This window comes from Schistocerca cancellata, chromosome 1 (assembly GCF_023864275.1).
Source record: "Schistocerca cancellata isolate TAMUIC-IGC-003103 chromosome 1, iqSchCanc2.1, whole genome shotgun sequence".
Classification (NCBI taxonomy): domain Eukaryota; kingdom Metazoa; phylum Arthropoda; class Insecta; order Orthoptera; family Acrididae; genus Schistocerca; species Schistocerca cancellata.
In genome coordinates this window covers 1,120,799,135-1,120,820,807 of record NC_064626.1, presented here as the reverse complement: position 1 = coordinate 1,120,820,807, position 21,673 = coordinate 1,120,799,135, and the positions used below count along the sequence as shown (strand labels likewise).

Genomic DNA, 21,673 nt, shown 5'->3' with positions numbered 1-21,673 from the left:
TTTCTCCTCACTGTATATAACCAAAGTCCAGTTTTGATTGGTTACAGAGGTACAGCTGTTTGGATATAACCCGAACAAATACGCGAAGAATGGCTACAAAGTTTTGCGACGACGTACCTAGATAAAAAGTTCTCAGTGAACTTTCGGCGTCAAATTCGGATAAATTCCCCAGCTTTCGACGATAGCCCCTGACTATCATCAGAAGCTTTGTTTTTTATCCGAAATTGACGAGGCAAGTTTGCCGAGAACTTTTCATCCAAATACTTGCAGAAGGTGTTAAGCAAAGGCAAATGAGAGATTACAGAGTTAATTTTCATAAATTCTACCTTCTACTTCGAAAGTGGATTGAATTCTTGTCAACATGACGCTTGTATCCGAGCTCGTATTGGCGATCCTGCGAGGTACCAGATAGTATCGGAGGAGGAGCTTGACGGCTTGAGAGTACGTGGATTCTGTCCCCGAAGTTCCGAGACAGATCAAAGGGACGTTTCACGACGACCTGCCACGCGGCACCTCGCTCGGTGTTCCACATGTTAGGCTACAGATCACGCGTCAAACACGCTCTGCAGAAGGACAGTCACTAAGGCCACTCCACATCTGATTCACTTGATATATCACTAGATCTTGCATCCTTCTGCCACGCCATCTGGTACTGCTTCTAGGCTGGACCCATGCCTGGGGAAGGAACATCTTTCCTCCCCAGCTGTTTTGACAACAGTGTGGTTTCACTGGCGGTTATAGTGTACCCCTTTTTTTACATTAGATTTTATTTCCCTATTTTCCAGATCAACATTTTATATCACGTGTGGGATATCAGTATTATTCGACGAGGACAGACAGTATTGAAGAACGGAGAGCAGGGAGTAAGATAGACTGGGGGCCACAGTCGCCAATCGCCGGCAGGATCGATCTAGATCGTCTTAAGACCATGCTCTCAGAAATTGATAGTTTTGAGTTAAAAGAGATGGAGTATTTCATTATTGTCAGATAATGGCTCTTTAGTAAATAAACACATCGACAGGGCATCCACGAACGTTATTTCAAGCGATATAGCTTCCAGCTTCATCATTTAGAAATTACAGGATATAGAGTTGCACTTTTCAAAGAATCCGATGGCGCTCATACTGCTTGTCCGAGGGACAACTACGCAAGTTTTGCGGCAGAACGGAGAGCAAGAAATTCTAGGCGACCACTCAGTAAGAAAGTCCGAGGACGGATTGTCATAATGTCTGAGAGTCTCGGATGAGAAAGCACGTCCACCTCCTATGAACTAAGGTGAGACACATCTGGATGTTTATTAAGAAAGTGGGGGATCTTACACGGTACTCTAAAAGCTCCTTCACTGCCAAAGTCGCCACCTAGCTGCTGGTAGTTTACAGATGTCTGCAGATCGGGACATAGTCCTGGATAATACGTAGCATAACGGAAGAGTTAATGCGTGGAAGGATGCGCACCTCGATGATGCGTTAGGTAGCCTTCAGGTTGTTACGTGTGGTGATTTTTGTCTCGTGTTCTGACAACATGATTTGACAGGCAAGATTCTGTCAATGGTAGCTCCCAGACGGTGAAGATATTTAGGTGGCTCCGGGTCTTATATTCCAGTTGAATGCGCCTGTCCGAATTTTGTCTACATTTGGATATAATCTATTTCATTTGTAAAGTGTGTCCAAGGTGTCAGAGCAGTGTGGATTTTGTTTTCAAGATCTTCGAAAGTTTTTTTTAAAAAAGCTCATGAGACAAAGCTGTACTAAATTCCTTTATTGTACTACAGGTTTCAGTCTTAGACTACCATATGATACGAAATAACAGCAATGTAACTCATAAAATCACACAAATTCTGACATAGGGGCTACACGTGTGACATGTGAGTTGCAGTGTTCATTGTTTCGTACCAGATGATGGTACAAGACTGACTGATAGTATAACAAAGGAATGTAATACAGTTTTGTGCAAGAATCTGATGTTGATAGCCGTTTGAAGCAATAATTTCTTCAAAAGCTTGTGCTTGCGTACCAGGCGATAGATCGTCCGCGTAAATAAGAGACTTAAGTTGCAGCTGGTGGGCTGGTAATCCGTGTCTATATTACATTTATGTTCTGGACGAATGCAAAGTTTTTTGTGGTCTCTATTACATCACATTTTTTGTGCACTATTTTCTGTGACAGTGTCAGAGACTGGCGGGTGCAAGCGGCTTCAGAGTTCCTGTACGTTAGTAACTGTTGGATATGTTTTCTATCTTGCCTCCCTTTTAAGTTCGTAATTTCAGACATGATGACTTCGTCGACCAACATACTACCACCATTGTGTAGGAGTATACTTCGTTAAATAAACTAATTTCTTCTGTCGTCTACTAATCGAATTGAAAGAGATCGTGTACATAAAATTAAACTATAGTAACGGCAAGGAACCTTAATACATGGTACAGAATACAGTACCACCTGCCACGCTCCACAGTGGTTCGCGAAGTACAAATTTAGATGCAGAAAAATAAAGCGAATTTAACTTAAATGAGCACTCTATGAAGGCAGACTGTATACTATTAACCATTAATTTGTGCTCTTCCCTTCCCCTTTTTTCCACTGACAATATCACGCCCATTTCACAAGAGGACTGTGGCTATAATGCTGTATTTCGTTGCACAGTACAAAAATGGCTCTGAGCACTATGGGACTTAACTTCTATGGTCATCAGTCCCCTAGAACTTAGAACTACTTAAACCTAACTAACCTAAGGACAGCACACAACACCCAGCCATCACGAGGCAGAGAAAATCCCTGACCCCGCCGGGAATCGAACCCGGGAACCCGTGCGTGGGAAGCGAGAACGCTACCGCACGACCACGAGATGCGGGCTTGCACAGTACAGCCGGTAGAGAGGCTTCCGACAGCGAAGTTCAACAGCAGTAGCACAATACCCTGGTGTCCGCCAGCAGTCAGGTCTGACGAGCTGCGAGACACCTGCCTTCGTACTGGAGGCGGCGGGCGCCAGATAAAAAAGGCGAAAAAACCAGACGTGTGACAGAGGAGGGACACGTGTCCACGCGTGGGCGGATGTCCGCATTTCGTATGCATCACGGAGCCCGCCACGGAGGGCGCAAAAAATTTAATCTCTGCCCCGTGGCTGACGGCGGAAAAATAGAGCGGGGGAGGGGGAGGGGGCGGGTTGGGATGGCGGATGTTCCGTCAAGCACCACACTCCCGTTGGCAGCATGTGCGTGAAAAACGAGAAAGAAACGGAATGAAACGCATTCCGAAAGGCTACAGGGTGCAACACAGGCGCTACAAACCTCACTTCCGGTACCTGCGGTGCCGACCCCACCTCAAAGCAGCGGGAGAGGAATGGGGTACTAGCTCCCTTCATCTCTCATACGTATAGCTCATTCCCCCCTCTATTTTTTATCTTTCCCTTCCCTCCCCTGCTCTCCGCTCTCTCGCTCTCTCTCTCTCTCTCTCTCTCTCTCTCTCTCTCTCTCTCTCTCTCTCTGAATCTCTGAATCTCACTTCCCCATTCTCTATACTGTGTGTGTGTGTGTGTGTGTGTGTGTGTGTGTGTGTGTGTGTGTCTGTGTGTCTGTGTGTGTGTGTGTGTGTGTGGGGGGGGGCGCTCGCACGCATGTGTGGTTCATTGCTCGTATGTCCAGTCATGTTCACTATGACTTAAATGACATTTTCCGCTTTTTTCTGTAACTGCTTTTATTGCGCTCCTGCAATTTCGGCTTATGCGCAATTGTCAGACATAATATTAGATTCAAAAGCTGCGACATGATCGCGAATTGAATAGTGACCCGAAAATAGAATAAATTTCTTTTACTTCACGTCTATGGTCACAAATTTTTATATTACTAGACTACCGGTTTCAGTCTATAATGACCATCTTCAGGTCTGTTTTATAGATCTGAAGATGGTCGTTACAGACCGAAACCGATAATCTGGTGACAAAAATTTTTGACCATACACGTGAAGTAAAGCAAATTTATAAGATAAGATGCCATACTACAGCATAGAAACAGGTTCAAATGACATCTTTGTAGGGCTGTTTCACTCTTGATGGTCTGAGGGACTTCGAAAATTAAGTTCCACATTATCACGGCAGGCCAAGCAACTTATTCACTGCTGCACTACACTTCACAGTGACACAGATACGTGACACTCTTTTTCCAATGTCGTCACCAAGTCTCGGTAAACAATGAACGGTTGGAGCTGACTACTAATCGTCTACCTCGACCACGGAAATCTGCACTTTGGTCTCGGAGCCGTCTCAGACGTGTGAACGTCCTAACCGTTCAAGAAGCTCTTCTTCCTCCATCCAGATGTTCCTTCAGCTCGCCGAAAAGATGTGAATCGCACGATGCAACACCTGGACTTCCGCTCAGCATTACCTTCGTCTGTGCCGCCTTCGTTGAATTGTTGGTACCATTTCGCGACGGCTTGTAGCCACATTGCATGTGCTCTACAGACTGTCAAAATTCCACGGCGACTGTGTGCATTTTTTACGTTTGGCCCACATGGATCTTATTGTCCAAAGTACTTTACCTTAGGAGTTCTTTTCCGACATCTGCGTCACTTCGCTCACGCTGCGATGCACGTGTTATGCTTACAGCAGCTTAATTGTGTCTGCAGCACACCCGAAACATGTACTCTCTTTTGACAATGCGCCACACTTGCGTAACGGGGTATTAGCGCAAGACGGATCCCCCCAGAACATTGTGACCACCTACCTGCTATCGATGTCAGTGAGCGAGGTGTCCGTGTATAGAGTGGGAGAGGCGCGGGATCTGTCTTAGTTAAACCGAGGGCAGATTGTCATGTCCCGGAGACTCTGCACGAGCATTTCGGAAACTGCACGAGTTGGCGGGTCTTCGAGGAGTGCTGTGGTGTTTTTAATACATGGCGGAACCAAGGTGAAACCACGTCCAGACGCCGTGAAACTGGGCGACCACCCCTCACTACAGAGGTAGGATATCGTAAGCTGGCCAGACTGGTAAAACGGGACAGGCGGCGAACTGTGGCGAAACCAATGTCAGACTTTAATGCTGGGCAGAGTACAAGTCCGAACATACGGGGCACCGAACACTGCTGACGATGGGGCTCCACAGCCGACGACCCATGCACGTGTCAATGTCAAAAGCATGACATTGGCAACAACACCGAACTGGGCACGTGACCATCGGCACTGGACGCTGGCGCAGTGACAGAGCGTTGCATAGTCTGATGAATCTACGTCTACATCACACTCTTCAAGCCACCTGAGGGTGTGTGGCGGGGAGTACCTTCGGTAGCACTATCTGATCCCTCCAACCCAGTTCCGCTCGGAATGAATCCCGAAACCACCTCCATCACGCCCGTGGGAGGGCGCGAATCCGTCGGCTTGCATGGGAAAAGCTCCTGACACCTATACTGCGAAACGGAGACAAGCTGGCAGCGGCTCCATTCTGCTCTGGAGAACATTTATGTGGACATCCATAGTCCAGTGGAGCTCGTGCAAGGCATTTGACGACCAAAGAGTGTCGTACCATGTCCACCCCTTCATGACAATCTTGTTACACAACGGCAGTCGCATTTTTCAACAAGATAACGCGGCATGTCTCAAGGCCAGGAGCATCAGTGTGGTGAGTTCCAACTGGTGTGCTGGGCCCCTCAACTCGCCACGTCTGAACCCGACGGAACACGTCTGGTGGCGTCAGAGTTCATCGCCCCACTCCCCAAAATTACGGGAATTAGGTAACACGTGTGTAGATGTGGTGACAACTACCTCCAGCGACCTAGCAAGGTCTCATTGCATCCTTGCCACAACGCGTCGCCGCTGATATGTCAGATGTAGGCACACCGCTTATTTGATAGTTGATATTGTGGCTGATCAGTGCACTTCCTTTAGTCCGCACGTAATGAAGTGGACGGCTATTATCAATTCTCTACGTTCAGTGGCTTCAACCTTCATGTAACCAACACATGTCACCTATTTAATTGATAACAGCCGTTGACTATTACAATCAATGGTGATACAGACCTGCAAGGATATCGTTATTTTTTACCAGTTTGTACGTCTCAGTATGGTATCGCATCTTACACTTCGCATTAGCCAAAATCGCAATAAAGCAATAAAAATAGTTACAACCACAAGTGGGAGATAACGTCAGTTAATTTATTGAAACTGTGGACCCACATTACAACAAGTTGTTCAAAACAAACTATATCAGCTGTAGACATACAAACTTCAAATTTAAATGGTGGGTTGACATTAACCCGTAATATTCTAGTAGTGATTACTCAGCAGAATACTTTTTCTATTAAAATGGTCTGTAAGACTGAGTACGATACTCTTCACAGACTGTCTCGCTTCTACCACGACGAATTTTGTTTACTTTCCGTTGGCAACGTTTCATTGTTGCCTCACTTCTGGCCGACTGTGCCTTTCAAGCAACCTTTTGAACTTCGAAGTTCAAAATTGGCGCAACTGCTCCTAGCTGCCATCCATATATAGAACAACTCGATATTCCAGAGCAGTAGTTGTCCCGAAGGCACTATTTTTCTTATCACTACTCTCCGACAACTACCTTAGCAAGTCAAACTTAGTATTTTATCCTTCCTCAGCAACTTTTGTCGTATACAATTAAATAATAAGCAACTATTTGCACTTTCAGTCGCGCACGGTTCGCAGGAAGAAGGATTGCCGGTAAGCCTCCGCATGAGCTGCAATATTTCTAATTTCAGCTTTCGTACTTTCGAGAGATACATGAAGGACATAGCAATATACTGGTTGGCTCAGGTGAAGACAAAACCTGAAATATGACAAATGTTTCTGTCATATTCTCATAAATATGTTCGAAATCTATTGAAAAATTTCGCATACGCAGGCGTAAAAAAAAGCAGAAAATAATTATCTAAATAGGTTTTTAATTTGGTTAAGGGGGTAGACACGGTAGATGGTAATACTGTCACTCCCAGAGATGTACATCGCTTCATTTTCTGACAGTATTGGGATGAGATTAGTTTTTCGTTCCATAGATCCGTGCTGAGGAGATCCTCGTGGATGTGGAACATATCAATTTTTTTAAGCTGAAATAACAATACTAATAGTATGAATACATACAATACATCATTTGTTTTTATTAAAAAATTCGGCAGTGGAGTAGAAGAAATTGATCTTTATTTGTAACTAAATTTTTTATGTTTGCTGGCAAATTATTGAAGATGAATGTTCCTGAGTAGTGGACCCTTTTTGAACTAAAATAAGTGTTTTTAAGTCCTTGTGCAGATCATTTTTGTTCCTGGTATTGTATGTATGAACTGAGCTGTTTGTTGGAAAAAAGAGATATATTATTTAGGGCAAATTTCATTAAGGAGTAGATATACTGAGAGGCAGTAATTAGTATACCCAGTTCTTTGAAAAGGTTTCTACAGGACGTCCGTGAATTTACTCCACAAATAATACGTATTACACGCTTTTGGACTCTGAAAACTTTTGTTTGACTTGAAGGCGTTTCTGCAATTCTGTGGTGTGCTCCTCCCAATTGAATTTATTATTAAGTTGTAATCCCAGGAATTCAAGACTGTGAACCTCTTCTATCTGCTCTTCTTCATACTTTATGCATATGCTGGGTGGAAACCTCTTACAGGTTCTGAATTGCATATAGTGAGTCTTTTCGAAGTTTAATGTCGGTGAGTTGGCTTTAAACCATTTATTAATATCCATGAAAATTTTATTAGCAGATCTTTCTAGAACTACACTCGACATACTATTTATTGCAATACTTGTGTCATCTGCAAACAAAACGAACTCTGCTTCTGGCAGTGTAACTAATGAGAGATCATTAATGTACACAAGAAAAAGCAATGGCCCTAAAATGGATCCTTGTGGGACACCACATGTAATTTCTTCCCATTCTCATGATGACTGATGACTTAATTCACTAGTCCCTTGCACTGTCACCCTTTGTTTCCTGTTAGCGAGGTATGACTAACCATTTTGCGGCACTGTCCGTGACACCATAGGATTCTAATTTATTTAAAAGGATGTTGTGGTTCACACAATCAAATGGCTTTGACAGATCACAGAAAATACCTGCTGCTTGTAATTTGTTATTTGATGTGGGTATTATGTGGCGTCTCTCAGAACTGGGTGCTGCTTTTGGATATTCGCGGTAAGTATCTGCAGTTTTCAACTCCTAGACATTATTATTTACGTATAGTATAGTGTGTTCTGCGGTGCGCACTGACCTGGATCGCGGCAGGAACATGGAGCCATCGATGAACACGGAACCGGACAGCAGGATGTACCAGCACGTCGACAGTTCGCCAGTGCTGCCAACAGAACACCTGATTGGTTCACTTACTCTCACAAATCAGCACGTGCAAACATACACTGTGCAGTTTATGAAGTGTAAACAGCAAGATTCAAACATATACGAAATCATACCTTTTTGACTATAAACCAATAATACTCAATACAGTCATTTTACAGTGGGACAAAAATTATAATGACAGGGAACAACGTAAATAGATAATTACATGTACGTGGCATAGAATAGCTTCATTGATTTTAAATTGATTACAAGTATTTACCAATTAGTGTGTCGTGAGTGGCCGATCTGACTTCGGTCTATTTTAAGTAACAGTAGCGACGCCGTATCATAGCGTGTGAAAGCTACGACCGACGCGCAAGTGTTCACCATAAATTATGGGAGGACGATGTCAGAGTTTGCTCCTCTCCCACAGGTAGCGGAGTACGGCTGAAGCGCAAGCGATTTACCATTTTTAGAATTTGTTTTAAATACAAAGAGACCAACATGAAGACATTTCATTCTGAAACATGCAGATGATTTCAGGCATTCATTCAATTATTAGCATTATAGCAGCACTGGGTAAGAGTAGTGGTCCAAGATCCCAGAAAGAATTTGCTCTAAAAAACACAATACTAGGCTGCACACAGACAGTTGTATATTCTTTCTGCTATTGCATCGGCGCGTAATGCAGGCAGACTATGTCCTTGATGAAGCGATGACTGGCAGACCCATACACAAAGGTCTCTCTCTCTCTCTCTCTCTCTCTCTCTCTCTCTCTCTCTCTCTCTCTCTCTCTATCTCTGTCTGTCTCTCTCTCTCTCTCTCTCTCTCTCTCTCTCTCTCTTCTCTATCTCTGTCTGTGTCTCTCTCTCTCTCTCTCTCTCTCTCTCTGTCTGTCTGTCTGTCTGTCTGTCTCTCTCTCTCTCTTTCTCTGTGTCTGTCTATCTCTCTCTCTGTCTGTCTATCTCTCTCTCTCTCTCTCTCTCTCTCTCTCTACACACACACACACACACACACACACACACACACACACACACACACCAGAATACTTCAACCTCCTCCCCCTGCCTTTCCCTATTTTCTCTTTGTATGCTTTGAATTAACTGTTCACTACCCTCCTCCCTTCAGCTACTTTCCACTTAGATAATTAACTACCACACTACTGCATCCTTCTTATGCATGTAGAAATATATGAACACAAATAAAATAACATAGCACACTATGACAAACAAAAAAAACGTTTTCTACATAAATTTAAATCTAGAACTAGCGGTTAAGTTGACAACACTACTAACACAGAACCCACAGACATTCATTTAACCAGCGGAAAGTAAATGAACATTATTGGTGCAATATTTGGTCGCAGTTTACCATAAAAATTGGAAGCGCTGCAAACCAAGGTGAAATGAGGCCTTACTACGGAGTACCTCGGAAAAGTGCACGCAGACGACACTTCGATATGCAAGCGGAAATCAGACAAAAACGCTGTAGATAAAAAATCACACTTCAACATCTTTTGAAAGTCTGTTTTTATTCATCCTGGATACATATAAACAGCTTCAGCTATATTTAGTCCTTTATTTTTATATCGCTACTGGTTTCATGGCATTAAGAGCGGCTCTAAAAATTGTTCAAATGGCTCTAAGCACTATGGGACTTAACTTCTGAGGTCATCAGTTCCCCAAACTTAGAACTACTTAAACCTACGTAACTAATCTAAGGACATCACATAGATCCATGCCAGAGGCAAGATTCGAACCTGCGACCATAGCAGTATCGCGGTTCCAGACTGAAGCGCCTAGAACCGCTCGGCCACACCGGCCGGCAAGAGCCACTTTTCAGATGAAGATCTGCACAACAATAAATTAAGAAAGAATCAAAATACTGAGGCAGCCACTGATATTGCGATTTTCTAAAATTATCATTTTTAACATTTTAAAAAGCTTTTAAAATCGTTTACATAAGAATGTTAAAATATTTTTACTCACATAACTAGAACATTACATCTAAAAATCTCGGTAGTTGGTAAACAACATTCGTTGTCCGTCAAAATAAAAAAAAAATAATTTTAGGGAATCATCACAGCAGTGGATGTCTCAGGGCTGTTATTCTTTCTTTATTTATTGTTATGGCTATGTTCACCTGAAGATGCGACTCTTAGTGCCGTGAAACCGGCAGTGACCTAAAAATAAAGGAGTAAATACAGCGGAAGTAGTTACTTAATACCGGAGATAAATACTCATAGCTGTGGTTGCTCTATCTACAAGTTTTCTGCAACTGCTCATTCCAGACTGTTTTAAATGAATAAAAAGATACGAGTATGGTAAAATAATTACGCATTTTTTAGCAGCTGCAAAAGATAGATCTGAATAGTCTTTAATGTATGTAAAAAAATCTATTACCACGCGTGATTTTGTGACCTGTATTTTATCAACGTGGATTTGTGGCAGACAGCCGACGGTCGCTTTAAGTGATTATTATTACCGTCTAAAGCAAGTCGTCACGTTTCCATAACTTGTACCAATTGATGGCTTTAAACAATCTGTGCTTCAAGAGCAACAAACCGCAACCATGCGCTACCTATTCCGTGAACAAGCGTCGTAGGTGGAAATACAAACATCATCGGATGTTTCAAAAACATTATGTCTCAATTTTAGTGAACGTATTTACGGGGATCACGTTTAACAAAACACTCCACAAGTCTTTCTCACAGTGCAAACACAGATCTGTAGTACCTAACGCATTCATTATTCGTCAGAGAAGAGGAGGAATAATCTCAGGAGTACTTTTGGTCGTGGACTGCACGCACAAAATCCGCTAAGTCAGGATCAGGCGCATCCACAAGGTAAGTAAATATTTGTGTTTCAATCGGGTGTGTAATCTCCGGACCGTTGATGGTATAAGAGAGCACGTACAAATCGAAGATGAGCACAAATAAAAAAAGCCCTTTCTTGTGCCGCCTCATGACGAAATAATAAAGAAAAGGCTGAAAGAAGAAAATGACCTGTTAATTAAGGTGCTTAATGCAAATATACACCAATACACACCGCATGGAATACGGGTATCAGTTACTAATAATACGAAAGCAAGAAAAGCATATGGCGACTGCTGCTAATTTTTCAGTTTACAGATTTTCCTGTCCAATTCTCTCTTGTGAGTGTACAACAGAGCTTCTCTTCGCTTGTGTTTAGCAGCGCACGTATTTTCAATTTATTGAGTATTGATTTGCCGTTTTTAAATGAGGTATTATGCAGAAAAGCTCCACTGGTGGAGCTATCAACCCTTTACTACAGTTGAGAGCCTGTCGCAAGTGTAACATGTTGTCAACATGTACTCCGCAACGTTTATTTCGTTGTCCCCATTATCATTGCTTGGAATACCTTTAAATTATGAGGATATCAGTAAGAGTGGATGACCAAGAACGAAGTGCTCGGATTAAAAAGGGTGTAAGACAAGGATGTAGTCTTTCTACTGTTCAATCTGTACATAGAAGAAGCAATGATTGAAATAAAAGAAAGCTTCAGGAATGGAATTAAAATTCAAGGTGAAAGGATATCAATGATACGATTCGCTGATGACTTTGCTATCCTGAGTGAAAATGAAGAATTACATGATATGCTGAATGGAATGTGTGGTGTCACCGCCAGACACCACACTTGCTAGGTGGTAGCTTTAAATCGGCCGCGGTCCATTAGTACATGTCGGACCCGCGTGTCGCCACTGTCAGTAATTGCAGACCGAGCGCCACCACACGGCAGGTCTAGAGAGAGGTACTAGGACTCGCCCCTGTTGTACGACGACTTTGCTAGCGACTACACTGACGAAGCCTTTCTCTCATTTGCCGAGACACAGTTAGAATAGCCTTCAGCTAAGTCCATGGCTACGACCTAGCAAGGCGCCATTAACCATTTCTATGGAGAGTCTCACTTGTATCATCAAGAATGCTGTATACAAATGATGGAGTAAAGTTAAGTATTCCTGGAGCTACGTACTTTTCTTTATAGCATTCATTACGTATCCTGTTCCAGACTTCACGCCCGTCTGCGTTAGATTATAGAGTGCATTTCGGCCTCCTCTATCTACAAGGTGTTGGCACATTTGCCAACACATCAGAATGAACTATCTAATGAGTGCAGAATATGGATTAAGATTAAATCGAAGAAAGACGAAAGTAATGAGAATTAGCAGAATTGAGAACAGCGAGAAACTTAACATCAGGATTGATGGTCACGAAGTAGTTTAAGTTAAGGAATTCTGCTATCTCGGCAGCACATTAACCAGACTAGCCCTGGCAAAAAACAGCATTTATGGACAAGGGGACTTTACTAATACCAAACGTAGGCCTTAATCTGAAGAAGAAATCTCTGAGAATGTACGTTTGGAGCACAGCATTGTATGGTAGAGACACGGACTGTAGGAAAGTCAGAACAGCAGAGAATCGAAGCATTTGAGATGTGGTGGTTCAGACGAATGCTGAAAATTTGGTGGACTGATAAGGTAAGGAATGAGGAGGTTCTGCGCAGAATCAGAGGGGAAAGGAATAAATAGAAAACACTGAAACAGAAGGTATAGGATGATAGGACATCTGTTAAGATACGAAGGAATGACTTCCATGGTACTAGAGGGAGCTGTGGAGGGCGAAAACTGTAGAGGAAGACAGGAATTGGAGTACATCCAGCAAATAATTGAGGACGTTGGTTGAAAGTGCTACTGTGAGATGAAGAGGTTGGCACAAGAGAGGAATTCGTGGTGGGCTGCATCAAAGCATTCAGAAGACTGGTGTCCTCCCCTCCCCCCCCCCCCCTCCCCAGAAAAGGGGGTATCAAATTCATCACCCCAGCCTCTGCTCTGAAGAGCTCCAGAGGCTTAAATTGGCCCCCTCCGTAACCAGAGGACACCTAGGTCACCTAGTTGCTATGGAACTTCATATATTTCAATATAAGTCAAGTAACGCATCACAGCACATTACTGTTGTAGATTTTATCATGCTCAGTCGTATTGCATCAGAAATTCACACCCATCTTGTAAGATAACACTGTGTACATATGGTAAGTGACTCTACTCTGTGCAGCCTGTTCTACAACTGCCGGCAATCCCTGAATTGAAGCGATTTACGCAGCCTACCTGTAACACAAAACTGCAGTTACTTTCTGGTCATTCATTAATTCTCCACCAAGTGACTACAACACGATTACACAGCTTTACAATATGCTGTCGATGACAGCATCCATTTCTTTTCCCACCAACACTACATAGGTCACTGACAACATTACGCTTACGAAAGTAAGTCCAAAAATGGTTCAAATGGTTCAAATGGCTCTGAGAACTATGGGACTCAACTGCTGTGGCCATCAGTCCCCTAGAACTCAGAACTACTTAAACCTAACTAACCTAAGGACAGCACACAACACCCAGCCATCACGAGGCAGAGAAAATCCCTGACCCCGCCGGGAATCGAACCCGGGAACCCGGGCGTGGGAAGCGAGAACGCTACCGCACGACCACGAGATGCGGGCCACGAAAGTAAGTCGTCCTCCGCCACTGTCTATAGAAACGCATTTTACATAAAATTTCACTTATCAACTGCAAATACGTACTCACTTCAGAAACTGCAGACAACTCCACTGTGTAAACACAAAGCCAGTGAAGATATTTTGTCTGTTCAGTTAAGAAAACTGGATAGGGAATGCTGTGGAGGTATGATGTGTCTAAAGTGGGAAGTAAGCAGTGTCCGTGGTGGTGGAAGTTGCCTCCCTGAGTGAACGCTACAACTGCCGCACAGGCTGAGTATGGATCCAATCGATTCAGTCCAAATGCTTCTCCTCTCATCACCTGTGATTCATATGGTGAGCTGCGCAAATGTCGAAATAACTTTCTGACATACCATTTAGTGGCTTTCTGTGGCGTAGTACAGTAGACAGAGTGGATAAGCATCTGCTTGCTCTTCAGTTTGCAGATCTATGAAGTAAGACATTCGGCGACCTACCTTCCCTCACTCATGTCCATCCATCCATCCATCCATCCATCCCTCTCACCCCCACAACCCCTGAACATAATTTATCTCATACGATTCTACTGCAAGTAGATACGGTTACACACAATTAATATTTGTCCTTACCTCGCTTCATTTAAAATAATCAATTTTATATTGCTAAAAGTTATTTTCATTATCTCCGAATTTTCCACCGCCTGCTATGCGGTGATTATTTGTTCTGCAGAAAAAAGTTAATAGAAACTTTTTTGTAGGAAATTTAATGCAATTGAATTTTGCACTGGGGAGCATTTTCGCCACAAGACTAGGAAAACCAAAAAGAAAAATGTGGCTCCCACGCTAACACCCCATGGATCAGGGTTTTTAGTGTTGTCCAGATAAAATAACACTCGTGCGCACAGTTGTAGGTCCTTAGATGGCTTTTGGAGAAGTGCAATTGTCCATAAACTGCGGTGCATAGTCCGTCTATTAGAACTCTCCCGCTGCTGACTGTAGTGGGACGTTGGTGTCTGGGCTGAGCGGCGCTCAGCTGTGACGTAAGCAAGCGCACTGCAGCGGTGGCTTACGGAACTCCGTGGGGCAGGGGCGGCCAAGATTTCGGCTCGCGGGTCATACCTGGTCACAAGTGCCAAAGCGCTCAGCCTCACCGCACATCCACCGCCATGTTGCGCTGTCTGAGCGCAAGGAGGGGGAAGAGGTGAGTAATGCGAACACGCCGCATTTAAATTGCAGTGCAGCCAACTGTCGACATGTGGACAGACGTAGAAAATGTCATGGAGTTTCATACTTAAGTTCCCACGTAGTTGTGAGTTACTTACTTTCAAAATCGGAAAAAAATGTCATTTACACAAAATTGTCGATCTAAATATTGTAGCACTTTTGCAACCTCATTTTGCAAACTTGGAAACTACCTGACTAAAGCAATGGAGATGCCCTGGGTAGCCGGCCGAAGTGGCCGTGCGGTTAAAGGCGCTGCAGTCTGGAACCGCAAGACCGCTACGGTCGCAGGTTCGAATCCTGCCTCGGGCATGGATGTTTGTCATGTCCTTAGGTTAGTTAGGTTTAACTAGTTCTAAGTTCTAGGGGACTAATGACCTCAGGAGTTGAGTCCCATAGTGCTCAGAGCCATTTGAACCACTTTTTTGCCCTGGGCAGATATAACATACAAAGATTTTTCATTAATCAGTTACATCTGCACATGTGCAGGGGCGCTTTCAACTGAAACTGCAAACCGTCTCTAAGCCAGATGCATGATTGACAGTGTCCTCAAAACCTTTATGAAATTATCCTTTTAATTCTTTCAAGGCCACAATGAATTCTTCAGCTATCACATTTACTTACAGAACTTGACTGTCTTTGTCAGAATGTGTTCCTCCTACATCGCAATTTTCTTTTCAAATAGGTCCGCTTTAAATCAGTCTTACCATGGAAAGTTTGCAGTCAAGTCCATTTAAAATGTGAAGTCTGCAATCCATTCTGGGTGTTCTAATTTTCGTTCCTCCACTCTTTCTTCATTCTTAATTCAGCGATAGTGAATTTTAAGTCGAAAACTAACTGCAGGCGTACCCCTTGACTTAACCAATGTACCTTGCAGTAACGTATGACGTCTCCATACTCTTCGTTCAGTTCCACTGAAAGCTGTTACAACTGAAACTGGAATAATGCGCGCAACCTCAGAAATTTTGCTATTCGTACCACCAATTTCTTCACATGCTCCATGCCTGCAAATTCACCACAAAGTACACTTTCATGTACAGAACAATGACTCCCGTCTGTGGATCGTTGTAATATTTTCTTATTTCATTGTCAACTAAGCCTTTAAATTCTTCCTGCATGGTATTGTAATGTTGCATAGCAAATATGCAGTACCCCTCTCTTCCGTCATTCCCACACATTTTAATGGATTATGTCGACAGATCGCTACACTGCCCCTTTTTGTGCAAACAGCCACTAGGGTTTGTAAACCACTTTTACACCACGATCAAACAGCTGAGAGTAAACAGCCAACTATAACAGTTTTGCCCACCGAAAAATGCTGCGCCGCAATGCTAAATGAAATGTCACGCCTTCCCTTCCTATTTCATCGTTCTTAACATCCTGCGAATGGGAAGACGCTGATTGTCATTCGATTGCGCAATACTTCGCGCTCTGCAAAAAATTATGTGCTGGTAAGTTCCTGTGGGACCAAACTGCTGAGGTCATCGGTCCCCAGACTTACTCACTACTTAATCTAACTGAAACTAACTTACTCTAACGACGACACACACATATACCCATGCCCAAGGGAGGACACTAATATTCGACGGGGGAAGCCCCGCGAACCGTTACAAGGCGCCCTGGCCACGCGGCTATCCCGTGCGGCTCACACTGGCATTATGCACCTGCAGTGAGACGGTGTGACTGACAAACGATTTGCGCGCATATTAAAAAACAGCATTCCGAAGCTCGTTGTTACGTAATGACAAAATTATGGCCCAAATTTTCGCGCAGGGTTGATTGCTGGGGCTGATATCTTGCTAGAGTGTTTTTTCTCCTTAAAATATGAGGTGAAGTTATTTCCCTTGTAAGACAAATAGCGTTCTTCAAAAGAGATACAGAACTACTACACAGATAACCATAAAGATAGATTTTCAGATGCACACTTCTTGAATTGGGTACCACAGCTTAGAGATCTGGACTGGGGGCTGGATGTGTTACAAAGTACTTTGTCATCAGTCTCCCAATTACCCCAAGTTTCTTGCTCTCCTATTAGCCTAATCCTGCACAATTTCAATCGGGAGGTAGAAATGAAGGCTCTTCACCTCTTCCATGCAGTTTCAGCTAACAAGTCGTCTTTGTTTTGTACGAGAACGGGTTTGATGCAACTCTCTACTCCATGATATCCTGTGTAAGTCTCTGCGTCTCTGAATAACTACTCCAACCTACATCCCCTTTAAACTGCTTACAGTTTTTTTCCCAGTAAATATCCCTCCATAACCAGCTATTCCTTGATGCCTCAGGATCTGTCCTATAGACCGATCCCTTCATTTAGTCAAACTGTGCCACAAAATTCTGTTTTTCCCGATTCGATTCAGTACCTGCTCGTTAGTTTCTAGGCCTATCGAACCTCCAGAACTCCTCTAGAGCACCTCATTTCAGAAGCTTCTTGTTGGTACTGTTAACTGGCCAGCAAGGCTGCCAACCTTAAACAGGTGGAGGCAGCAGTGCACCGCACGTTCACTCTGTCTCCCCCCCCCCCCCCCCCCAAACTTGTGAACGAATTTTTATTGCTCGACTTCCAGAAGGACTTCCGTATCGACTCGGCTTAGCACTGCCAGCAGGTGACGTGAAGCGCGTTTCTTTGTCCCGCCGCCCGGAAACCGCGGCATCCTGTAGCCATGGCGACAGTGCACGCCCACCTGTTGCGCTACTTCAAAGCGCCGCCGCTAGAGGGCGCCGGATGTCGTTTCCTCAGGAACCTGTCATCTAAGATCACATGACTATTCTTCTGTTCTCGTCTTTGTTTCATTCTGCATATAAAACAATGTCTTTCGTTTGTAATTAAAGTTGTTCATAATTGTAATCCCTAGGTATTTAGTTGGATCGACAAGCACTAATTTTGTTGATTTATCGCGTAAAAAATTTAACGGATTGTTTTTAGTACTCATGTAGAGGACCCCTCGCTTTCATTGTTTTGGGTCAGTTGTCCCTTTTTCCACCATGCAGATATCTTGTGTAAATTATTTTGTAATTCGTATTGATCTTCTAAAGATGTTACTACAAGGTAAACGATAGCAGCATCTTCGACCAATGTAAGATGCCTACTCTGATTATCTGCTACACCATTTATAACCACTTTTGTTTCACTTTAAGACTTCCGGTTTATTACTACCTATAATAACGTTGTCTAAAGCCTTCTGGGAATCTCTGAATACGGAAACAACTTAAGATTTCGTGTCGACAGCATTCATTACTTCGGGTGAGTAAAGAGCCAGTTGTAATACACAAAAACTATATTTTTTTTGAATACGACAGGTTATTTGTCAACAGATAGTTTTATTCGAGATGTTTCAAAATATTCTAATGTAACTTTCCAATATCCTACCGCATGTATGTCAGCATACTGCAGAATTTGTAAACGCGCTGCAGCACGTGAAGCCAAACTACCACTTCATCTCGTACTAGGTGAGGTTACCGCCGGGTACTGTGACTAAACAGATGGTTCATTTAGCAGCGAAATTTTGTGCATCCGCATTGAAGGTGGAGGATTCATTGCCCGTCGAGGCGAATCAATCGTTAAGAAACGAAAGCCAGAAAGCAATTACGTTCGACCTCCTGAGGGAAAGCGTGGAAAAGGGAAGACACTGGAAGACGTAAGGGTTGACTGGAAATTGCGACGGGGTTAAATGCGTGACTTTTTGAGCTATTTACCAACAGTCTATGAGTGTCAAAGATAAAACTTTGCGTTATTTAGGCTTCATATATTGGTTGGTTGGTTGGTTGGTTGGTTTGGGGAAGGAGACCAGACAGCGTGGTCATCGGTCTCATCGGATTAGGGAAGGATTGGGAAGGAAGTCGGCCGTGCCCTTTCAGAGGAACCATCCCGGCATTTGCCTGGAGTGATTTAGGGAAATCACGGAAAACCTAAATCAGGATGACCGGACGCGGGATTGAACCGTCGTCCTCCCGAATGCGAGTCCAGTGTCTAACCACTGCGCCACCTCGCTCGGTCATATATTGCCACCTCGATAGGTGCTACAGAATTTACAGTTTCTCAAAGTTGGAATGTTCGCTTCAAAAGATCAAAAAGTCGTGGCACAAAAAATAAGAAAATTTGTATCGAGAAACAGATAGGAAAGTGAAGTGATTCAAACCGAAATTATAGTTTTTATTACGAATGCAGAGCATAAAATGGCTAGTTTTAGTGAATTACAATGCAGATCAGTCCAGTTTTCAAAAAGAAATCGTGCTAAAAGAGCACTGTCGTTGAAAGGGGAAAAACATACGAACACTACTGCGCAGTCCACGATGGCACTCAAGTTCGTACACTACAATGGCCAAGATTAGTCTGGATGTTAATTGTTTCCAAAACTGTGGGTATGTCTTCAAGAGTCAGACATTTTGGACCATGTGTCAAAAGATCGATGTTCTGTGCACACAGTCTTGAGGTAAACGCATCGAAGTTGGGGAAAGTGGGAAATGAAAATGTTGCAGTTTCCATGCGTCATGCTTTTTTCCGTCCTGCTGGAACAAATCTCTTGTTCTTCTTCAGGAATCGTGGTCAGGTTTTAAGGTGGCAGAATGAATGGTCAGATTCGCACCTCATGTGAGAGCTTTACAAATCGCAATGAGAAGGTGAAGATGACACCTAACATAAATAGACAGTTATGATCAATAGGTAATGCAAAAGGGATGACAGTCAATCCACGGTAATTAGTATGCCATTCTTATACAAAGCATGTCTTTGAGCGGAATGTAGAACAGGGAATGCGAGTCAAGTCGCTTTTAGTTTTGAAAAGCCAGCTCGACAATGGCATAGCGAAGCCGCACTGTGGGGGTTACGACGGCAACCACTTAAAGGTGTGGCAGAAAGGACAGCGACCCCGGGCCAAGTGATTCAAGCTGGAGGGCCGCCTGTAGTGAGGGCATCGGTACAAGAGCGGAGAAGAACCTTCAGAAAACTGCGTTTCGAAATTCCAATAGGATACGAACAAAAGCAAAGGGGGCATTTTCGTCCAGTGAGTGCGGCACATGGAAAGGTCAATGTACTTTAGGCGTCTAGAACGGGCACAAAACGTCCGACTTGCGGAAACTCAGGAAGGAGAAAACTACTGAAGTTTCGATGCAGTTTTATAGAAGGGACGTTGCGATTGGTAGAGGGTGTTTCTACAAAATAAGAGGAATGCTCCTATCGTTGAAAAAAGTTGTAAAGTGAAAAAGGAACCCAAGTGGAGGGAGGCAGTTCTGCCATGAGTAGGACAAGAGAAAAATTTTGAAGGGACTCTTCTCTGAACTGGAGTCAAGCGCAGAACGGAGCGCTTAACACTCCGTACGACGCAGAGAAGAAATTGGTGTGGACACTGCGTTCATAGCGGCTGCGCTCCAGCTAAAATTAGCTGTAGCAATGTTTAGCTCCAACTGTGGAGAAACGAACCAGCCACATTAGTTAATTGTTCTTGCGAGAACTGGGAGGGCACTATAACATGCATGCTGCTCTGACCATGCGCGTTTATATCGCCACATAATAAGACTAGGGCTGAGAACATGCTTTCTGCCTTAACGAGAAACATAGGGAAAATTTCTGGTGGCAAGTTCAGCAAAGGCCAGATTATATTTGTAGGAATTTCAGTGGGAGAGAGTAGCCTTGCAGACAGCAGCACGTCACAGCATAAGGTAAATACCACGTGCAGAGGCGTAAACTTTGTTGCTTCACCAGCTTGCGTCCACTATAGCTCGAGAAGCCTTGGATAATCTTGCGCTCAAATTTGTCACTTGACTAACCATCCACCGTAGACTTGATTGTCATCCTAAATAGTACCGAACTTTGAACCGGAATCGGACGATTTTCGTAGTACTGACCAAAATCACAACTTATGTGTAGGAGCAATTAAGTAAAGAAACGTCCAATTAAACTTTCATATTATTGTCCTTAAGATTAATGATCTTTCAGAGAGTTAATATTTAACATTGTTGTGTATAAACTTATGTTACTTTCTGATGTTGGCAAGATGCTTTATCCATTGCGCTGCTTTTATGTTGGCGAGTTGAAAACTGTGTGAAAAGCTGTAATGTGGTGAGAAATATTGTGACAATAAATTTGTCATTTCACCTCACACAGTTGCTCTCAATTCAAGAATAAGAAACCAAAAACAAGCCCCCGCAACCTTACAAGTTCTTATTTATGAAAAGGTGAATTTCGAGCTCACCCTGAAAAAGAAGAAGAAATACTTCTAATTCCACCCAGGACACGAATTCAACCGCTCGACAGAACTTCCACTGACGTTCCACCGACTAGTGGAACGCATTTTCTAGAATATTAACACAGAAAATTATTTTGTGCAGGTCACTGCAGTTTCCAGTCTACCATCATGACCATATTCTGGGATTGCAATCGGCAGTACATCATCAATTTTTCTCTCCACCGTTTCAAAATGTTCTTTAAAATGGGTGACATTCGTCGAAACATACTTACCTGATTCATTTCTAACGCCAGCACAATTTTTTCTAAGAACGTCTAATAATGTCCATAACACGCAGGGCTGTCATATGTCGTCCTTGTGTGTATGTTCTTGATGCACAAGGAATGTATGTTTGGAACAGTGCATCAATATTTCACATTTCTGCGGATGTTACAAGAAATTAAATTAATTTTGACGTGATCTACACCGAATATTGATTTCTGTAGATGCCACAGAAATTTG

At 43.3% G+C, this 21,673-nt stretch overlaps 1 protein-coding gene across 1 annotated transcript in view; it reads right to left on the bottom strand.

The window, feature by feature from the left end:
- Positions 1 to 21,673, bottom strand: part of LOC126092356 (rap guanine nucleotide exchange factor 6-like) — a 356,519-nt gene that overhangs the window by 160,685 nt on the left and 174,161 nt on the right. Inside the window, exon 3 of the mRNA XM_049907901.1 lies at positions 8,217 to 8,300. Coding sequence (XP_049763858.1) covers positions 8,217 to 8,300 — 84 coding nt within the window. The remainder of the gene's footprint in view (positions 1 to 8,216; positions 8,301 to 21,673) is intronic.